The 19,774-nt window shown below is 48.4% G+C and overlaps 1 protein-coding gene across 1 annotated transcript; it reads left to right on the top strand.

Moving 5' to 3' along the window:
- Positions 1–882: 882 nt before the first annotated feature.
- SIAH2 (siah E3 ubiquitin protein ligase 2) lies at positions 883–17,284 on the top strand (the record flags this gene model as incomplete). The annotated part of the gene is made up of 2 exons (XM_079704773.1): positions 883–1,296; positions 16,727–17,284. 2 exons carry the CDS (start codon positions 883–885, stop codon positions 17,282–17,284), a joined length of 972 nt encoding a protein of 323 aa, XP_079560899.1.
- Positions 17,285–19,774: the final 2,490 nt, after the last annotated feature.

The following is a 19,774-nucleotide window of genomic DNA, read 5'->3' as shown; positions in this document are numbered from 1 at the left end:
GCTGCAGCCCCAACCCCAGCCCCCTGCCCTGCTCTCGCCCAGAGCTCCGGGTCCTGACCCCGCGCTCCAGGCGAAGAGCTGGGCTGGCCGCGCCGCACGCCTCCCCCACGCGCTGCTGACTCAACCCGGCGAAGAGAAACCTCTCGGTTTTTTCCGACCTGTTGTCGTCTGGCGCCCGCGTCCTGCCCCGCCCACCAATCAAGGTCCCGCCCACCAATCAAGGCCCCGCCCCGCCTAAAGTTGTCCTGGATTGCGCCCGCGGGACGCGTCGGCGTGACTCCCCGGGGTGTGGCCAGAGGACTTGGGCAACGCCTTCCTGAAGAGCGGCCACCCCCTCCGCAGCCCGGAAAATCAAGACCCCGCGCGGCGGCTACAGCGGCGACCGGGCATGCTCACTGGCGCGGGTCGGGCCCTCAGCCCCGGCAGGAAGCGCCCGCGCTAGGCGGTTCCCCGTGCTGCCAGCTGGAGTCGGGCGGAGCCGGCGCTCCAGCGCAGGGTGGCTCTGCCAGTCCCCGCGCGCCTGGGCGGCCGCACACGTATCCAAGCGTCACGTCCGCGCGCGCCCCCGGGGCTTGCGTCAGCTGCCGCTCCAGGAGCGAGTGGGCCGTGGTTCTGCGCACCGCTAGGCTTCGGGGCTGCGACGCCTCCGGGAGGAGGAGTCTGGGGGCGCGGAGGGGTGTTCGGAGCGCCGGGGACCGCGGAGATCATCAGCGCGGTTCGGCCCCCCCGCCTGCCCGGCGCCGACCGCCTCCGCTGCTCGGTCCCGGGCTGGGCGCGGTGGCGTTGCCCAGGAGCCCGCCGCCCGCGGGGCGCGCACCGCCTTGACCCCGGCGGCCCCGCGGCAGGCAGGCGCCCGCAGTTCCATGGTTGGTTCGGAGCGCGATGAGCCGCCCGTCCTCCACCGGCCCCAGCGCTAACAAACCCTGCAGCAAGCAGCCGCCGCCGCAGCCCCAGCACGCTCAGTCCCCGACTGCGCCCCCGGCCGCCGCCACCATCTCGGCTGCGGGCCCCGGCTCGTCCGCGGTGCCCGCCGCGGCGGCGGTGATCTCGGGCCCCGGCGGCGGCGGGGCTGGCCCGGTGTCCCCGCAGCACCACGAGCTGACCTCGCTCTTCGAGTGCCCGGTCTGCTTTGACTATGTCCTGCCCCCCATCCTGCAGTGCCAGGCCGGGCACTTGGTGTGTAACCAATGCCGCCAGAAGTTGAGCTGCTGCCCGACGTGCAGGGGCGCCCTGACGCCCAGCATCAGGAACCTGGCTATGGAGAAGGTGGCCTCGGCAGTCCTGTTTCCCTGCAAGGTAAGCCCAGGTGCCAGCCGCGCACCTCCGCCCGGCGACCTCCCGGAACTTCTGTGTCCTCCAGCCCACTCTCAGGCGCTGAGAAGCAGGTGGCATCTCTCTTATTAAAAATAAAAAAAAATGTTTACACCTTGTCTACGCTCCCCCATGCCCACCTGTCCACTTTGGGAGTAGCTCTGGGCTGACAGCTGCCCGATCACTGACCCCAGCCTAATTGGCACGCGATCGTTGTTAGGACACTTCACGCTCTCCCCACCCGGAGCCTGTGTACTCTGCAGACGTGTACTCAGGCTGGGTAGAGCTGGGCCGCCCAAGTAAAACTTGGACCGGGAAGCTGACTATCTTTGGGGGATTGAGAAGGGGGGGAAAGGGCGAACCAAACGCACCCTTTACCAGCGCTGGGCTTGGAAGAATTGCTACTGTATTCCTCCTGCACCCCGCGCCTGCTTTCAGCGCACCCCTGACACGTGGGAGCCCTCGGGAGGGTAGCTAAAAAAAGGGTGCCTACAGCCTGTTTTCCTCCAGCAACAAGAGAACCCTGTAAGCCACGCCTTTCTCTCTCCCAGGCTTCCAAGGACTGGGGAGTTGAGTTTTTTCACTAAGTGGGGTGAAAGCAAGAGTTGATGGGAATTTAACAGGAAGGGCACGCAGGAGCTGTTGTTACAGTTCTTTAAAGCCCATCACTTTATTTTTTATTTAGTTAAAAAAATGATCGATGATCTTGCAAAAAAAAAAAAAAAAGCACATCACTGAGACAAGAAGTCAAGTGAAAGAGCAAGATGTTGCACCTCCTTTCCCACCAATGTTAGGTTTAGTATGCATCTGCATAGGGTTTTTTCTAACCATATATAAATATACTCTTCCGCAGCTGAATATAGAATTGTAGATGTCAGTGTCAGAAAGGTTTATATAGGCACACATAAGTTCTTCTCCAAAAATGGCTTCTGCAACTTGCTGTCTTAAATTCGTTTCATCACACGTATTTTTCTATGTCTGCAACCTAGCTCTACCTCATTGTATTTTAAATGACTGCATAATATTGCATTGTGTGGTCATATTGTAGCATCTGTTTACCTACATCTGTCATTTAAAAATCTTCAGGAGCAGTTTCAGAGACATACCTATCTATGTTACCTTATTATAACCTAGAATTTTACCATAAATTCACTCTCTGAACTTAGAAATAATGTCATTAATACTTCTGTGTTTTTTTGTAAAAGTAAGTACTGTCTCTTGGGCCATTTAGGCTGTCTTGCATTTCTCCTTGCTGCTGCTTACTTTTATAGGGCAAGAGCTTATTTTTAAATTAAAAATAGTCCACCAGAGAACTGAAGCTTGGGACTCAAGTCAGTAAAATGAGTGATTTAATTTGGTCTGTGCCCTACCACAAATCAAGTTTAAAATAGCATATTCAAATAAAGGTTTGAAGCCGTGTCTGGGCTATGGGTTTTCAGTCAACCTTAATAAATTACTCTGCTTTCAACTGCTCCTCATGTAATGCTTACTGATCCACCCAGCCTAGTAGTAGGTTGTTATGAAATTTAGACAAAATAGTTCCAGAATTTTCTTAGGGTCATGAAGAAGGTGGCAGCCTAGTGATCAAGAGAAGATTTGGCGATAGGTGACATAAGAGTAGATATTTGAGGTTTGAGATATTTTGTGGGGCCTGGGTGAGGAGGTGGCAGATGCCCCACAGGGTTTCTGGGGAGCCATCTTCTCAGCCTTTCACTTTCCCCCAAACCTTCAGTGGCTGATAAAAGAAATTATTTTAGGTGAATTACAGGTCACAAATGAGCATTGGATATCAGTCAGCTATCCCTAATTTATTTTTAAAAAGCAGTATCATAAAAGCATGATGTTGCTCCCTAGAGAAAGGGAAAGGGACAGTTACAACATGCTGTCTGAAGTATGAAGTTTCACTTTCAGGATCCAGAATTCTGGTTCCTGTTGAAGCATGTGTTCTTTCCTAATGTGAAGTCTCTCTTGAAGAAGAGTTCTCTTGGGAATCAAGGGTATCCAGCATTTCTGTACATGTCAGTGATTTTTAAAGTTCCCATTCGGTAAGACTGCACTTGGACAAAGCCATCACTTTACAAGCTGAAATTAGACAGGGTCAACCATCCCCCTGCAGACCAGGAACCGAGCTTAGAAAATGACCTGGGGGCTCACTTTTGTGCGAATGCATATGTGTGAGATTTATAGAGCTGGAGTATGCATGCCTCAACTCTGGTTGATCAGTAATCCAGACTATTGACAGGGCAGCTCAGCCAGTTAGTTTGGATAAACCAAACTTGGCTGGATACAGAGGCTCAGCAAGCAACTGAGATAATGTTTGTTGGGGAGGCTGAGAGCAATAGGGAATGGTGAGGTCTGTGGCAAACTTCAGCAAACTAGGTCTGCCTAGCAAGCCCTATGCCTCACACTTGCCCCTGGAAATCATAGGGACTGCCTTGTCACTGTCCCTACCTGCTCTGAGTCTCTCTCATGGGCTGCCTTATGGGAGAAAACGAATGTTGGGTAAAATACCAGAAGCCAGGTCTCAGGAGTTGCCTAGCACTGCCATTGTTTGCCTGAGAGACCACCTCTGGGGGCCTTGATGTCCTCATCTGTAATGAGGAGATTGGACTGTTCAACTTCTAAGGACCTGTGGCTTCCAGAATTCCATGAAAAGAAGGGAGGCTCTGTGGAATGCTTGTTGGATGCCCTCTGCATGTCAGCTCCTTTGCATGGGTCATCTTTTATGAGTTTGCTTTTCTTTTTCGCAGGTGAGGAAACAAGCGCCTATAGAGAGGTTAAGTGTTAAGTGATTTGTCAAGATCACACAGTGGACCAGCCCATAAACCTGCATCCCAAAGGCACACGTCCTTTGTACTGCTCACTATGTAGGGATTTGGAATCTGAGCTTATACTCCAAGGATCCAAATCATAACTTGAGGTTGACACCAGTAACAAAATCATCCGACTGGATGAGTTCACCAGATGGACACATCCAAATGAGACAACATAGACGCTGACTATAAAATTCATTGGCAGGAATGTTGTAGGGCTTGTGGGGTGAGAAGATCCGGTGGGGTGGCGGGGAGAGGAGGGAGGGAATAGCCGACAAACCTAATATTTGGGGGGGATTTCAACCCAGCTCTGAACTGCTTGTGCTTCAGTTGCCCCCAAAATGGATGCATTGCCACATAGCTTCCTTACGTAGGTGTGGGGTCACATAATTAAAGGCTAGAGTCCTGCCAGCACCTTTGATAGAGGGCACCATATGTGCTATTAGCTCAGGTCTCTTTTTTAAAAAAGGATCTCTATCAGAGTATGGCTGTCTGCCACCTGTGGTATTTTTAGTCCATTCTATGGCCTGTGCCACGCCTGAGAAGTTTAGGCATCCTATCCCCTTATCTCAAACCCACCGCCACCTCCGGGGAGCATGGGTGTAGGGGGAGAAGTGAAGGTTGACACATCGGTGCCCCCCACTCAACAGTGTATTTTAATATTAGCCAAGTATTTCTCTCCGCAGCCGTGGGAAATGCTCAACCATCCCAGCTCACTTACACTGTGAGACGTTTTCTTTCCACTTTTCCTTTGGCTCCTCTAAAAGTTTCTAGCAGCATTATCACCAAATAATTATGGAACGGGAAAGCCTCTGTCAGATTAAGTCTTCCCTGCAGTTGGATTGTGACACTGTTGTTAGTGTCCCTCAATGCGAGGGACAGAGGCATCTGACACGTGACCTCAGGTTCTGGTGATGTCAGGGGCAGTGGGGGTGATTGAGAGTTGGACCACACATGCCACCTTCAAAGAGGTCAACTTTTGCCTGAGTCTCACTGGTTGGCAGGGATGGGAATGTGGATGCAGCCATGCCAGACCTTTGGAGTTTTTCAAGAAAAACCAGAAATCTGGATTTTTTGAATGTTACATATCTCAATTTGGGCTTCCCTGGTGGCGCAGTGGTTAAGAATCCGCCTGCCAATGCAGGCGACACGGGTTCGAGCCCTGGTCTGGGAAGATCCCACATGCCGCGGAGCAACTAAGCCCATGTGCCACAACTACAGAGCCTGCGTGCTAGAGCCCGCGAGCCACCACTACTGAGCCCGTGTGCCACAACTACTGAAGCCCGCGCACCTAGAGCCCATGCTCCGCAGCAAGAGAAGCCACCGCGATGAGAAGCCCGCGCACCCCAATGAAGAGTAGCCCCCGCTAGCCGCAGCTAGAGAAAGCCTGCACGCAGCAACGAAGACCCAATGCGGCCATAAATAAATAAATTTTTTTTTTAATCTCAATTTTTTTTTTAACATTGGCCAAATTCAGATGTAAAGCCAGTACTCGCAGGCCCAACCAACCATGTCTGCAGACCAAATTCCAGCTGCCAGTGTGCAACCTCTGACCTGGTTCTCTTCTAGAAAGCATCCATTGAGCCTGGAAGTTCTCATTTAACGCTGAGCATGCATGAACTTTGGAACTCTGATAGGCCCCAACCGTTACAGCTTATTCGCTTTCATCTTTGTTTTGCCCAGAGAGAATGCCAACCTTCTGGCCTTTGGGAGACCTGAACTGTTGTCCCATTGACTAGATGTTTGACTTTGTACAAGGCACCTGAGTGCCTTTAAGAGAAAGAGTTGAACTCAATGATTATAGCAAGGATCTTTTTTTGCCCTAAAATTTTGGAATCTAGCGAGCTGTCCAAGGGAAAAGGGCACTACGCAGGAGACAGGACTGGGTTCTCATCCTGGCTTTCTGTGACCTCAGTCCAGTCACTACTTCCTTGGACCTTTTTGTTCATCAGTTAAAAAGAACGGAGATAACCCCTAGCTGGTGGGCGCTCTCAGATCAGAAGTGCTGGAGAGGGCTTCTGCTTCACCAAATCAGATGGAAGATGGATGGGATCACAGTGGTTGCTAGGTGATGGGTGATCAATCACCTAAAATTCTGAGGGTATAAGCTGATTTGCCAAAACAATTTCAAAGATCTCTTCTGAGCCTCAGTAGTTTCCCTAAGACAAAATCCTTTACTTTGGAAATCGTCCTCCCTCCTGGCTGAAGTTGACAAGGTTGGCTCCTAAAAGCCTGTACTGGCAGGCACTGGGGTCCATGTGCATTTCTGGTGAGGCTCAAGATCTTCAAGAACAAAGTTGACAGCTTTTGAATATAAAATCAAGAACAGAAGCGCCAACTAGGAAAGAGTACCAACGTTTAATGCTGATTGTACACAGAGTTGGCCAAAGATTTTACACAGGTCGCCACCGCCTGGAACTAGACTAACTCATTGTTACTTAAAGGTGATCTTTAGTACAAGCAGAACCAAAAGGTACAGCAGGTCTGACCTATAAAGTCCCCAGCCTAGGAATGGATTAGAGTTGCCCTTTTTTTTTGAAGCCGCATATAAAATGCTGTATACAAATGACTACAGTAAGATCTCAGTGTAAAATGTCTTAAGAGCCAGACTTGTACATCTGATGAAATTCGTGAACTGTGACATTTCTCATTCCCACCTGTAAGGTCCTCCTCACTCCTTGAAAGGGGCACATAGTCGGTACACATTTGCCAGAGTGAACACCAGCCTTCAGAGCCATTGTGTGTTGCTGGTGACTCACACAGAAAGGCTTCCTGAGCACATGTGTTTTGGGGCTTTTTTGTTTTTGTTTTTTAATTATTTTATTTTACTTTAAAAAAAATTTATTTATTTATTTATTTATTTTTGCTGTGTTGGGTCTTCGTTTCTGTGCAAGGGCTTTCTCTTCATCGCGGTGCGCGGGCCTCTCACTGTCGCGGCCTCTCTTGATGCGGAGCATAGGCTCCAGACGCGCAGGCTCAGTAGTTGTGGTTCACGGGCCCAGTTGCTCCGCGGCATGTGGGATCCTCCCAGACCAGGGCTCGAACCCACGTCCCCTGCACTGGCAGGCAGACTCTCAACCACTACACCACCAGGGAAACTTGCAAATGTGTTTTTATATTAAACCTGAGTGTACTTTCTGACGCTTGTGAGAGATACAGAAAATTCCCTAGCAGAATTTCATCAGCTTTGCCCCACGTGTGCATCTTTCTCCATTCGTTTCTTAAAAATTGGGAAGCTGTTATTCTCATTTCCAGTTGGGTAAAGGCTTTATTGTAATGAATTTTACACTGTACAGTGTCTGTGAGTAAAAGGTTACCCACTTCCCAGTTTTCAGCCACAGACACTGTCGAGATGGATGGAAGGTAACTTGTGTTAAATGTGTGGGCCTGGGCCCTATTTTATAACTTTCAATCAGTAAAGGTAGTGTCTTTGGCTCACTCCTTCTCCCCCAGGCTACCTCTTACTCTGGTAGTTTTGAGAGCAGCCCTACTCGAGCCTCCTGGTCCAGATCCCACTGCATCCCCACTGTGACTACTTGGTGACCTCTCCAAGCCCCAGAGGCTCGTAGGTAAAATGGGGAGATGATTGGGTTTTTGTGAGGATCGAATGTAATAACTCACGCAAAGTGCCCAGCACATAGTAAACACTAAATAAATGTGCACAGTTAGAAACTACAGAAAGCAAACAGCCAGAGTCTGAGGTCAGGTCTAGGATACACTTTAAAAAGAAAAAAAGGAATCTTATTTTCTCCCATCAATTTCTCCCACCGAGCTTCTCTTCCCTACTCCTAATCTTGTAGGGTTTTCATAGAGCTGGATAAATTGGCCCTGGCATTGGTTTTTCAGTGATGAGACTTTTTAAAAATTTCTTAAATGCTTTTAGAAGGGAAAGCCTGCTTAGATGAGGTAACATTTTTTATGTGTGTATTTTATGTTTTTAAAAGTTATGATCATTATTTTTAATGTAGAACATATGGGAGATTTCAATGTGATATTATTTTCCATAATCCCCACCACCTAGAAGAGCCACTGCACCATTTTTGCATATGTCCTTGCAAACTTACCGCTACATCAAAATATACAAACAAACAAAAAAACAACGAAAAACAAGTAAGATGGGAAATCCACATACTATTTCATAACCTGTTTTTTCATCTAACACATTGTGACTGCTTTTCCACACTGATAAATATTCCTTAAGATCCTGTTTAATGGCTGCATAGTATTGCAGTTCCATAACTCTGGAATGTAATGGAATGCAACGTTGATTATGAATGTATCAGTTATTTAATCAAACTCCAGTTTGTGGTCATTTAAATCATTCTGTTTTCTTACTGTGTTTAAAAAAAAGAAAAGAAAAGTACTGCTATAGCTGAATCCCTGTGCATAAGAAAATAATTATTTCCTAATGATAAATTCCTAGATGTTGAATGATAGGGCCAAAGGGTATGTGCAGAAATCAGAAGCTATTGCTCATACAGAAAATTGCCTTCTCACGTAGAATCATTTACAATCAAGTGCCCATTTCTCTCCAGCGTCACCAGCAATGGGTGTTATCCTTTTGCTTTTCTTAATGCTGCTGCTTGCTTTTTCTCCTCATATAACATCAGGCGAGAGTTGGCCCCTCCTAATGACACACTAACTTTTCATCAGACCCACCCCTGCCTTGGAATCCCCTGCAGCCCCAAGCCCTCTCTTCCTACAAACCATCTGCCTAGCCAGCCATTGCCCCACCCCTCCCACCCCATCCTTCTGAAGCTCTGAGCCCAACTCTGGAGATAGATGTGCCAACAGAGCCCTTCTGAAGTAGTAGGAGCCGAGGAGTCTGGAGGCCTCCCTCAGTGGTGGTGTTGGAGCTGCATTAAAAAGGATGAGTGGGACTTCCCTACTGGCACAGTGGTTAAGAATCCACTTGCCAATGCAGGGGACACGGGTTCAATCCCTGGTCCGGGAAGATCCCACATGCCGGGGAGCAACTAAGCCTGTGCGCCACAACTACTGAGCCTGCGCTCTAGAGCCCGTGAGCCACAGCTACTGAGCCCGTGTGCCACAACTACTGAAGCCCGTGCACCTAGAGCCCGTGCTCCACAACAAGAGAAGCCACCGCAATGAGAAGCCTGAGTACCACAACGAAGAGTAGCCCCCGCTCACCGCAACTAGAGAAAGCCAGCGCGCAGCAATGAAGACCCAACGCAGCCAAAAATAAATTAAAATGTTTTAAAAAATTAAAAAGGGTGAGCAGCAGCATGCCCACGGAGAAGGAAGGGATGGAAGATCCCGATGGGGCTGTATGGAAGGCCAGTGCTTGTAGAAGATGTTGTTTACTGGGTCCAAGCTGGGTGCATTGTCTCATGTCATCCTCCTAATTACTTTGTAAAGGAAATAGGACACAGCACCCCCCTAAGAGAGTTGCCCAAAGTTTGTACGTTTGGGGAGCAGAAACTCCAGAATGTGCCTTAAAATTACACATACAATGTCTCAACCTCCTGCCCTTTCAGCTACCAACTCCACCAGCTGAGGAACAGGGATCCCAGCCTCACGTAGTGGCTTTTGCAGGGATGGCAGTAGTGGTGCCAGAAGGAGGCCTTTTATTTAACTGGGCATACAGGATGCCCGGTTAAATTTGAGTTTCAAATAAACAAATAATGTTTTGATATAAGTATAACCCAAATATCGTCTGGAACATACTGAGCTGCGTGTATCCTTATTTGCTACATCTGGCAACCCTACCACTTCAGCCTTCTTGTGAATTCAGTTGCATTCACTGAGAAATGTCCAGAGGTATCGTAGCGCCGTTGGAAGGGTGGGCAGGGCAGTGAACCTGATCATGCAGGTGGGAGCTTGGTGGGAAGGGTGTATTGAGAAAGTCTGGACAAGGCCCATAACGCCTCTCACTCCAGCTCCTACTTTACGGTGCTTTTGTTTGCTTGAACAGAGACTCTGCAGGGACCTTACGAAACTGGTTCTCCAAGCCAGTGTGGGGTTGCCTGCTAGCTCGAGCTATGGTCAGATGAGAGGTATATTTGGTCAAAAGTCAACTTTTGTTTAACATTTCCAAGATTAAAAAGAACCCCCCGCCAGCCCAAGGAGTCTTTGTAAGGCCAGACGCACACACACCCCTCCCCAGGAGTAGGGAAAGCTCTGCCACATGGGGCTCGTCGACTTTTTCTCAGGCAAAAAGGAGGAATTTTTGAGCCTAAGATGTGAATTAGCATTGCCTTCTCCAGAAGAAAGTTTTATAAAGTTAAATGTCAGTATTTTCTTAGCCTCACCACTCTTTGCCAGTTCAAGTACTGAGTGACACTGTCTTCTCTGTGAAACTGTTACTGCACTATGGGTAGAGAATTAGGTCTTTGCACTACCTCATAGCAGAGGTGAGGAATATACCGTTTGAGTTAAGTGAAAATCCACTGAAGTTCTTAGAGGAAGGATGCTAGACAGGCCGATGCAGGGTGAGTATGATTATTATAATAAAGAAGAGATGTCACTTTCTCCTGTTGCCCACGTCTGAAATTCTCCACTGGTTAATAACAGCCAAGGGCTGAGTAGTAGGTAGTTTTATGGACCCACTCAGAGGTGACTTAGTAGGTAGGGAGGCTCAATCCAAGGTTACACAGGACACTGGGTACCTGAGTTCTAATCACAGCCACTCTACCAGTGGTTGTAAACACATTTTAAGCAAGAGGGACATATAGCCATCAAAATGAGGAAAGCATCATGTTTCCCCATCTATGTAAGGTTTCAGAAAAGCTATAAACACCCCCGCACAAATAGTTTATGTAAATAAGGTGATAATGTGATATGCAGTAGATATTCTTTTTTTTTTTTTTTTTTAATAAAGACTTTTTTTTTTTTTTGGACAGTTTTGCTTTATTTATTTATTTACTTATGGCTGTGTTGGGTCTTCGTTTCTGTGTGAGGGCTTTCTCTAGTTGTGGCAAGCGGGGGCCACTCTTCATCGCGGTGCGCGGGCCTCTCACTGTCGTGTCCTGTCTCGTTGCGGAGCACAGGCTCCAGACGCGCAGGCTCAGTAGCCGTGGCTCACGGGCCCAGTTGCTCTGCGGCATGTGGGATCTTCCCGGACCAGGGCTCAAACCCGTGTCCCCTGCATTGGCAGGCAGACTCTCAACCACTGCACCACCAGGGAAGCCCCTGCAGTAGATATTCTTATCTAATCTATAGTCCATATTCAAATTTCAGTGGTTGCCCCAGTAATGCCCTTTGTAGCAATTTTGGTTTCCCAGTCCAGGGTCAGACATTGCATTTGGCTGTCAGTGTGCATTCTGTGATGATTACAGCTTATTTAGCTGGAAAGAAAGTGCACTTTGCTTTTGCTTACTCCAAGACAAGGTCATTTCTTGGATTTAATACAAAAGTTTATAAGCATCAACAGCACAGTATATATTGTACTTCGTTTTTCTTGAGCCATTCTCGTTTGAGGCGCTGGCAGATACTTTGCTCATACATTTCACTGTTTCCTAGGAGGTAAGCAAGGGAGGCAAGGCAATTACCTCACAGTCCCCAAGAGGGACCTGCTTCTGTGCACGGCGCCTTCAGTGTCATAGACTGTTGATTGCTGGAGTCCAGCAAATCATTCTTGAATCGCATAGACTCAGATTTGATTAAATAGGTGAAAAGACTTATTCTAAACCAGTCACAGGATCCGTGACCTTAACTAGCATGCAGGCTAAGAATTCTGTTTATATACCCATTCCATAAACAAATATAATATGCCTGTGTTTCTTAGGTAAATAACAGGTGTCTAGTGTTTGACTACGTTTCTGACATACCTCGTCGTGTGTATTTGAGTGTCAAGGTGTCTCTATGCCAAAAAGGGAAAAACCTTGTCTAAATTCCAGCTTAAGTAAAACAACCTTCAAACCCCACGTCCAGAAAACAATTGGCACTATTTACTGCTTTCTGCAAAGACATCAAAATGAGGCACCGGGTCACATGTTGCCCTTTTCATGGCAGAAAGTGTTTGCACAAGACTTTGGAGCCATCGCAACGTGCAGAGTTTCTAAAAGAGAAGTCAGAGATGTTATTTCAACATCGCTCTGTTGCTCACTCTGCTGGGCCATCTCCCCCATGCCACACACATTCTTCTTTAGCTTTGGGCTCCTGTGTGTGGCCGTGTCTCCCCTAACCTCCCGTTAAAGAGGTTCACTTAAAGCAGATCCCACTCGGCCCCGGAAGAGACGAGCGGATATTTGCCGGTGGAGAAATCTCATTTATAACTATGGATGTGTCCCAGGCTGCAGACAGCCCTCTGCGAAGCAGCCCAGGTGCTTTATCTCAGGAACAAGAGTGTGCAGTGAAGAAGCGGGCGTCTCAAGGAAAGCGCGCATCCTTTGAACCTTCCCCTTGGGTGGGCAGGCCCCAGCCAGACTGAGAGAAGAGAAGCCTCAGGACTTTCTTGCCAGAGGCCAGGGAAGGCTGGGAGGGCCTAATTGCTGGTTACTTGTTTGTGAGGTGCCACCACCTCATTCCTTAGGGAGGGCTGCTTTCTGGGCTGTTTTTTCTGCTTGCCACCCAAGGAAGAAGTTCGTATTCGAACCTGCTTCCAGAAGCAGTGAATCTGTGGACCCTGGGTGTTGTGTGTGTGTTCGGTGGAGGGTACGGGGCATCAAAGCAGATGGAAATTGTCTCTTTTTCTCGAGAGTGGTTCTCAGACTGTCTGACTCCTAAGCTGTTGTGTGCCAACAAAGAGCAGCCGAGGACCCGGAAACACAGGGCTCTGACCCGGGTGAGTCAGTCAGTCTGTGAAACGGGTGGAACCAGCGCCCCAGGCTCCCTCCATGCAGCACAAGCCATCAAGGTCTAGTCGTGCGTCAGGGCTGGAGTTCCTGAGCTGCCCTGGGCAGCGCCTGCTGGCTGGGCCGGTGACCAGCCTGACCCACTTCCTGGCGTGGCCCCGCCTCGCGGCTGCGAGCGTGGCTGCCCCGCCGGGCTTGGTCACTCATTGAAGATGAGTGGCTCTCAACTGGGGTGATCTTGCCGCCCAGGAGACACTTGGCCAGGCCTGGTGACATTTCCGGTTGTCAAAACGTGGCGGGTGGGGAGATGCTCTGGCATCTAGTGGGTAGAGGCCAGGGATGCTGCTAAACATCCTCGAATGCACAGCCCCCCAAACCCAGACTTATCTGCTCTTTGTCACTAGTGCTGCTGTAGAGAAACCCGGAAAATCAACTAAACTGTCAGTGATGTCCCTGACGGAACCTGGGCCCTGCTGCTCACTTAGGTTTTATCCCCACTGTTTGCTGCACCAACCCTCTGCTAGAACTGGATGGACCTACGCCATCCACAATCCGCTTCATCCACAGTGAAGCTTCCCATCCCCCCTCTTCCCCAACCTCTCCCCACTTTGAAATCACCTATCACCGCCCCCCACCCCGTCTTCCTTCGCATAGTTACCCGTTCTTCTGATGTATTTGAGCTGTTTATTGCTGCATGATGTGGCCCCTCGGACAGCAAACACCACAGGGGGCCGGGTCTGCGCCACAGAGGTTGGCAGCCCTTAGAAATGCTTGGAGCTTATCGAGAAAACACAAGCCCAGGGACCAGTGCAGTTTGGGTTTGCCCCTCAGTGGCACCTAGACCATTTTATAGACAGTCCCGGGGAATTCACAGACCCTGAAGCCCGCCCTCTGATCCCTGGAGGAGTGCCCCTAATGTAGGTGACAAGAACGTCATTCCAGAACAATGGCGAGACTGTCACAAGTAGGAAGTGTGGCACGAGAGTGCATGTGTATGTGTGCGTGAGTGCACACACGTTTAAAGTTTAGACCTTTTTATTTATTTATTTATTTATTTATTTACTTACTTATTTATTTATTTTTTGCGGTACGCGGGCCTCTCACTGCTGTGGCCTCTCCCGTTGCGGAGCACAGGCTCCGGACGCGCAGGCTCAGCGGCCATGGCTCATGGGCCCAGCCGCTCCGCGGCATGTAGGATCTTCCCGGACCGGGGCACGAACCCGTGTCCCCTGCCTCGGCAGGCGGACTCTCAACCACTGCGCCACCAGGGAAGCCCCTAGATCTTTTCTTTTTAGAGATCATCTCTAATCTAGTCGTCCTAACAGTGGTGCCAGTGGTCATGAAGACACACCCTCACCCATGATGGAAAAGAGAAGGAATAGATTGGCATTACAGTTCAGCTTGTTTAGGAAAAGCAGAGTAAGCACGTTAACACTTTAAAATTATATTTACTTAAGTTCATAGAGGCTGTAGCAAGATCTTTCCTCATAAGGTCACTGTCCACACAGATGCTAAGCAATGCCTGGTCTGTTCGTGTAACTTGGGGAGGTCCCCTGTTCTCTGTATTTGGGTCGAAGGAAGAGTGCGTGACTTGTAAGGCAAACCAATAATTCAGAATATAAATATTCCTACTTGAGTTACGCAAGAAAAAGTTCGAAAATGATTGCTGGGTGATAAATAGTTGTTGTACATTTGACTTCGTGAACCTGGAGTGGTCTGGGGCTTTGGGCTGGGGGAGAGGGTCTGGTGGTGCTTCTCTGTACACTCTGTGCCAGAGTTCACCTCATTCCTGGAATTATTCCTAGGCAGCTGTGGTAAACAGCCAATGCTGAAAGGTCTTCAGATCCAAATATCGAGGGCTGGTTTCAGCCAGGGAATCTGCCAGGCTCGGGGCCAATTCCTGCTATTTTTATTGTGTGGATGTGTGTTTTTAAACACCCGGCAGAGTCGCCTCACCCGTCACCCACAGAAGACCATCAGAAGGCTCCGTATTCCAAGCCTCACCCTAGATTTAAAACACAGTTAACAGAGGTTTGTTTTTTAGGGCCTTGCACTGTTAGGAACACAAACTATAAATATAGATGGATAAATAAATGTGTTTCTCCTGATCAAGTTTTTTATACCTGTGCTTTTAAAATTAGTCTGTGGTTTTAAAAGATGAATACACAATTCCTACGGGCAAAGTAAGGAACTGTCAACTATTTCTGCCAATTCCTACTGAAGACCGTTATAATTCACTTTAGGTACAGAGGAGGAAGGAGCTGCATTTCTCTCTTTAAGCCACCCTCTTCTTCCGTATTAGGGGAGACTCATCTCCCTAAGGGTGGTAGCTGCCTTCTCTGCTCTGTATCCACTCCGTGACTACAGCTTAGGGTCTCGTAAGGAGAATATGCTCAAGTGTCTGCTTATTGCTAGTGATGAATTCAGCTGTAAGGATTAGAATGTGACCTATTTAAAGTTTATAAGGGGTTTATTCCCTAAAGCAGGGTAGGGAGAAGCAAAAACAGCTGTGGGGTTTGGTTTGGTTTTTTTAGCATTGGACATAGCATCTTAGAAAAATGACATGGGGGATTTCCCTGGCCGTCCAGTGGTTAGGACTTGGCGCTTTCACTGCTGTGGGCCTGGGTTTAGTCCCTGGTTGGGGAACTAAGATCCTGCAAGCTGCCTGGCACAGCCAAAAAAAAAAAAGAAGAAGAAGAAGAAAAGAAAAATGACGTGGCCCTTCCCTCATTTGGTGTCTTCATGTCTCAACAGGGGGCAGGGGGATCCAAGTGGGGGAACCCAGATGGCATACCTGCCACCCTGGGCTCGAGGGGGATGAAGCTAACTTCTGGTTTCACCTGAAAAGTTCATTCAGGTTTCCGCATCCTTGACACAACCACAGCATAGTACTCTGGGCAAGTGTCTACTTGTGAGCTGATTCTCCGTCTGGTATCTGGGAATTAACATGGTCATTCTTATGAAGGTTGGGTATAGAAATCTAATTCCTCTTGGCGTGGTCTTGTCTCGTGATAGATGTGATTTATCCATCAGGAATGTCATCCCTGTGCAGGGAGAAAAAGGTTTTGTTCCCACCCTATTAAGGCGGCATTGGAGGGAGAGACTGTCAGAAAACTCATCTAGGACAAGCGGCCACTCCAGGACCCACTTGAGTTCCCCTTCTCACCGGGCCTGTCATGAGGACCTGACCCACCGGGTCATGAAGAGACGTGCAGTGCACATGGACTCGAGGAAGGGGTCTGGGGAAAGTCCAGCGGGCTCTCTTCTGCCCTGGGCTGGTCATTCCAGCAGCAACAGCAGGGAACCACAGGGCAGCCTTCCCACAAGCTGCCTGCTGGTCACAATTTGAGCCAGGAAGAAGTGGACAGGGACAACGGAGGGGAATTACACTATCTGCAAAATTGTCTGTAGGGGAAAACTAGTCTGGAGATAACATATATTCCTTATCCTACCCCTAAGCAATTCTAAATTCTTCTAAAAAATTCTTCAAATTCACAGAAAATAAGGAAAAGGCCAGATTTTCTAGGGCTGGCTTCACAATTTCGTTTGAGACGTTTATAGTAAGAGCACTTGAGTTCTCATGTTTTTAAGTGTTGGGACCAGGGCAGGAATGCAGTTCATTCCTGGTTTGGGATGTGCTCCTGATTTTATGCACGGCAGTGCTGAGGAGGAATCGGCACTGAGACTTTGAAGTCTTCAAGATCTAACTCCTCTCGAGCAAAAGTAGTGGAAATAAGAATGCAGTTTAAGTCTCGGAAACCTGAGCGGGTGAAGACTCTTAGAGGTTTGCCCCCCTAGAGGTTGAGGAGGCCCGATGTCTCACTCTGACCCTTTCTGTCCCCACAGTACGCCACCACGGGCTGTTCCCTGACCCTGCACCACACGGAAAAGCCGGAGCACGAAGACATCTGTGAATACCGTCCCTACTCTTGCCCTTGTCCCGGTGCTTCCTGCAAGTGGCAGGGGTCCCTGGAAGCTGTGATGTCCCACCTCATGCACGCCCACAAGAGCATCACCACCCTTCAGGGAGAAGACATCGTCTTCCTGGCCACAGACATTAACCTGCCGGGGGCTGTGGACTGGGTGATGATGCAGTCGTGTTTCGGCCATCACTTCATGCTGGTGCTGGAGAAACAAGAGAAGTACGAGGGCCACCAGCAGTTCTTCGCCATCGTCCTGCTCATCGGCACCCGCAAGCAGGCTGAGAACTTCGCCTACAGACTGGAACTGAACGGGAACCGGAGGAGACTGACCTGGGAGGCCACGCCCCGGTCCATCCACGACGGCGTGTCTTCGGCCATCATGAACAGCGACTGCCTGGTGTTCGACACAGCCATAGCGCATCTTTTCGCAGATAATGGGAACCTTGGAATCAATGTGACTATTTCTACATGTTGTCCATGATGCACCGAAATGATCTGGGCATAGCGCTCTATGGTTCATAAAGGTTTTTATAGATGTTTTATTCACGATGTCTTCACAAGTCAGGACCCACAGTTACCCCGTGTTCTGTGTGAACGGCAGCTTCCCATCTGGCATTGGCTCAACAAAGGTCATTAAACTGGGACGGAGGAGGTTGGCCTGTTAGTCATTTGGAGGCCGCTCTGTGACCTAAAATCAACTTTATCATTCAATTTTATTTACTTCCTGAACAGCACCTGACAGGTTGTTCGGGCTCCTCTAGACCCGTATGTTAGGAATCGGAGGCTCTTTCCTGCCTGCCTCCCTGTATTGGTCCCTGCAAGTTGACAAAAGCACAGTGACTGTCAGCAGATTCCTTAAATTTACTTTTATCTTGTGTTTAAGGGGGTAGGAATTGTTTTAATGCAATTTAAACAGTGTTTCTCAAACCAGATGGCTAACCAATGTGCACAGAATCACCTGGCGTGCTCACCTGAAACATGCAGTCTGGGGAGCCTGCAAATTTAACAATCTCATCAGGGGATTCTTTCCAACAGTAGAGTTTGAGAATTAATGGGTTGAGTTGTGGGAAAGGGTCCAGATTTTAAAGGTGCTTTAAGATTGCCCTCTGCTGATACTGTTTGTCTTTCTCCGGTTTCATCCACACACACCCCGCCCCCAAATTAAAACTAGAACTACAGACCCCCATGAACACAGTCCTGAGATCTGGTCACTGTCTCGTGTTTGGGGTGGATTGCCTAGGAAGGCAAGTCAGATGGCTGTTGATGGCTCTCCCGTAGTTGTTGCTCATCAGTAGTCCAGAAGACCTGTTTACATGTGGCTTCCTTCAGTGGACCCCCTTGACTTAGATGGTGGGAAAGACTAGATGAGTAGAGTTGGGAAACGCTTTATAACTGGTGTCATCTGCTTGCTGTTGAAAGGTGTGCGTTGGGTTGGTTTGTTTGTTTTTGCCACGTTCACTTTAGTTTTTTAATAAATATTTTTCAAAAATGAATATCCTGCTTCATCTTCTGAGTGGAATCACGCATATGTATTGGGTACCTACTAGGTGCAGGTGCCGTGAAGCTTCACCCCTATCCTGGGCTTGGAGCTCTCACTGTTTCCACGTGAAGAAACCATCCTTCGTCCAAGATCATGGCACGGATCGGTGGCACCACTGGGGTCCAAACTCACTTCTCTGAACCACAGAGTGTCATTGGTGCGGCAGGTCTCCTCCTTGGAGCGGTTCTTTCTGCCTGACAGTGCCAGAGCTTGTGGAAGGAGAGTATTTCTCCTGCTTTACAGAATCAGAAGGAAGAGGCTTGGCTAGAGCTGATGTCCAGAGTACTGGGTTCAAAGCCAGGGTGACCCAGTCCCTACGTCCCAACCCTAAACCCTCAGAGGAATTCACAATATTAGCCCTGAATGCCTGGTGAGGATTGACTGCTTACCTTTGTGGCCCGATGGCATTAGAGAAGCACCAGGTGGGAATGATGGCTTTAGAGTTGTTTTGTTTTTTAGATGAGACTGAGTTTTTAGCCAGGAAAAGAGTTTTGGCAGTTAAGGAATTGCTAAAGCAACTTATCTCCAAGGCTATTCTTCATATAAAGGTGAAAAACAGTGCCATGAATAAAAGAACATGCTTATCACATGTTTAGTAAATGAATGAAAACCACAATCCTTGTCACCAAGAAAGTCACATTTCAAGCCGGTACATAGAGGGATGCCTGGAGGTGAAACTAGATCCAGGAGCAGGTGCACTTTGACCCTCGGGGGGCAGGGCTCGTCCAGAGATGGCAGTCTAGTGCACGTAGGACACCCAGGCAATGTGTTTTGTACATCAATTAGCCTAGCTCGTCATCAGCCTGTGGTGTCCATAGCTCACCCTTCTTGTTATATGTGATGGAGGAAATCAGGACCAATTGGTCAATGAGGTACCAAAGGGTAAAACTATAATCAAAGACTGTCATGGAGCAGACAGTGGAATCAAGCTATTCCAAAAGCCTAAAATGTTAGATTATCAGCCTCAAGAGGTAAAGAGATGGGCCAGCAGTCATACAGTGCATTAGTGGCAGCGCAGATTCTAGAATTCAGACTTCCTGACTCCCCATTCAAACACATTTCTAGAACTTAACAAATGAAAATACAGTTGTAGGCAACGAAACTGAACTTTCACTTTCCATAGTTTTCTAGCTCTCTTTAATCTGTCACTGGAAATCTGTAAACTTAACTTTTACTCTCTGACTCTTTTTTAAACTTAAGCATTTTCTGCCAGAAAACAAACAAAAATCCCCAGGTTATTCCCTGTTTTAAGTGGAAGTGAAAACAGCAAAAAAGATTATGTAAATTAAAATGTCTTTTTTTTGTAGTTCCAGGTGCAAAATGCAATTTAAAACACGGTGATAGGCATTTGTCAAAACTCATCACATGGTACACTTATGTACCATATAAAAAAAAAAATTTCTGGGCTTCCCTGGTGGCGCGTGGTTGAGA

Source organism: Hyperoodon ampullatus (genome assembly GCF_949752795.1).
Source record: "Hyperoodon ampullatus genome assembly, chromosome: 5".
Lineage (NCBI taxonomy): Eukaryota > Metazoa > Chordata > Mammalia > Artiodactyla > Ziphiidae > Hyperoodon > Hyperoodon ampullatus.
The sequence above is the reverse complement of the archived record's forward strand: the minus strand, read 5'-3'. Positions and strand labels throughout refer to the sequence as shown.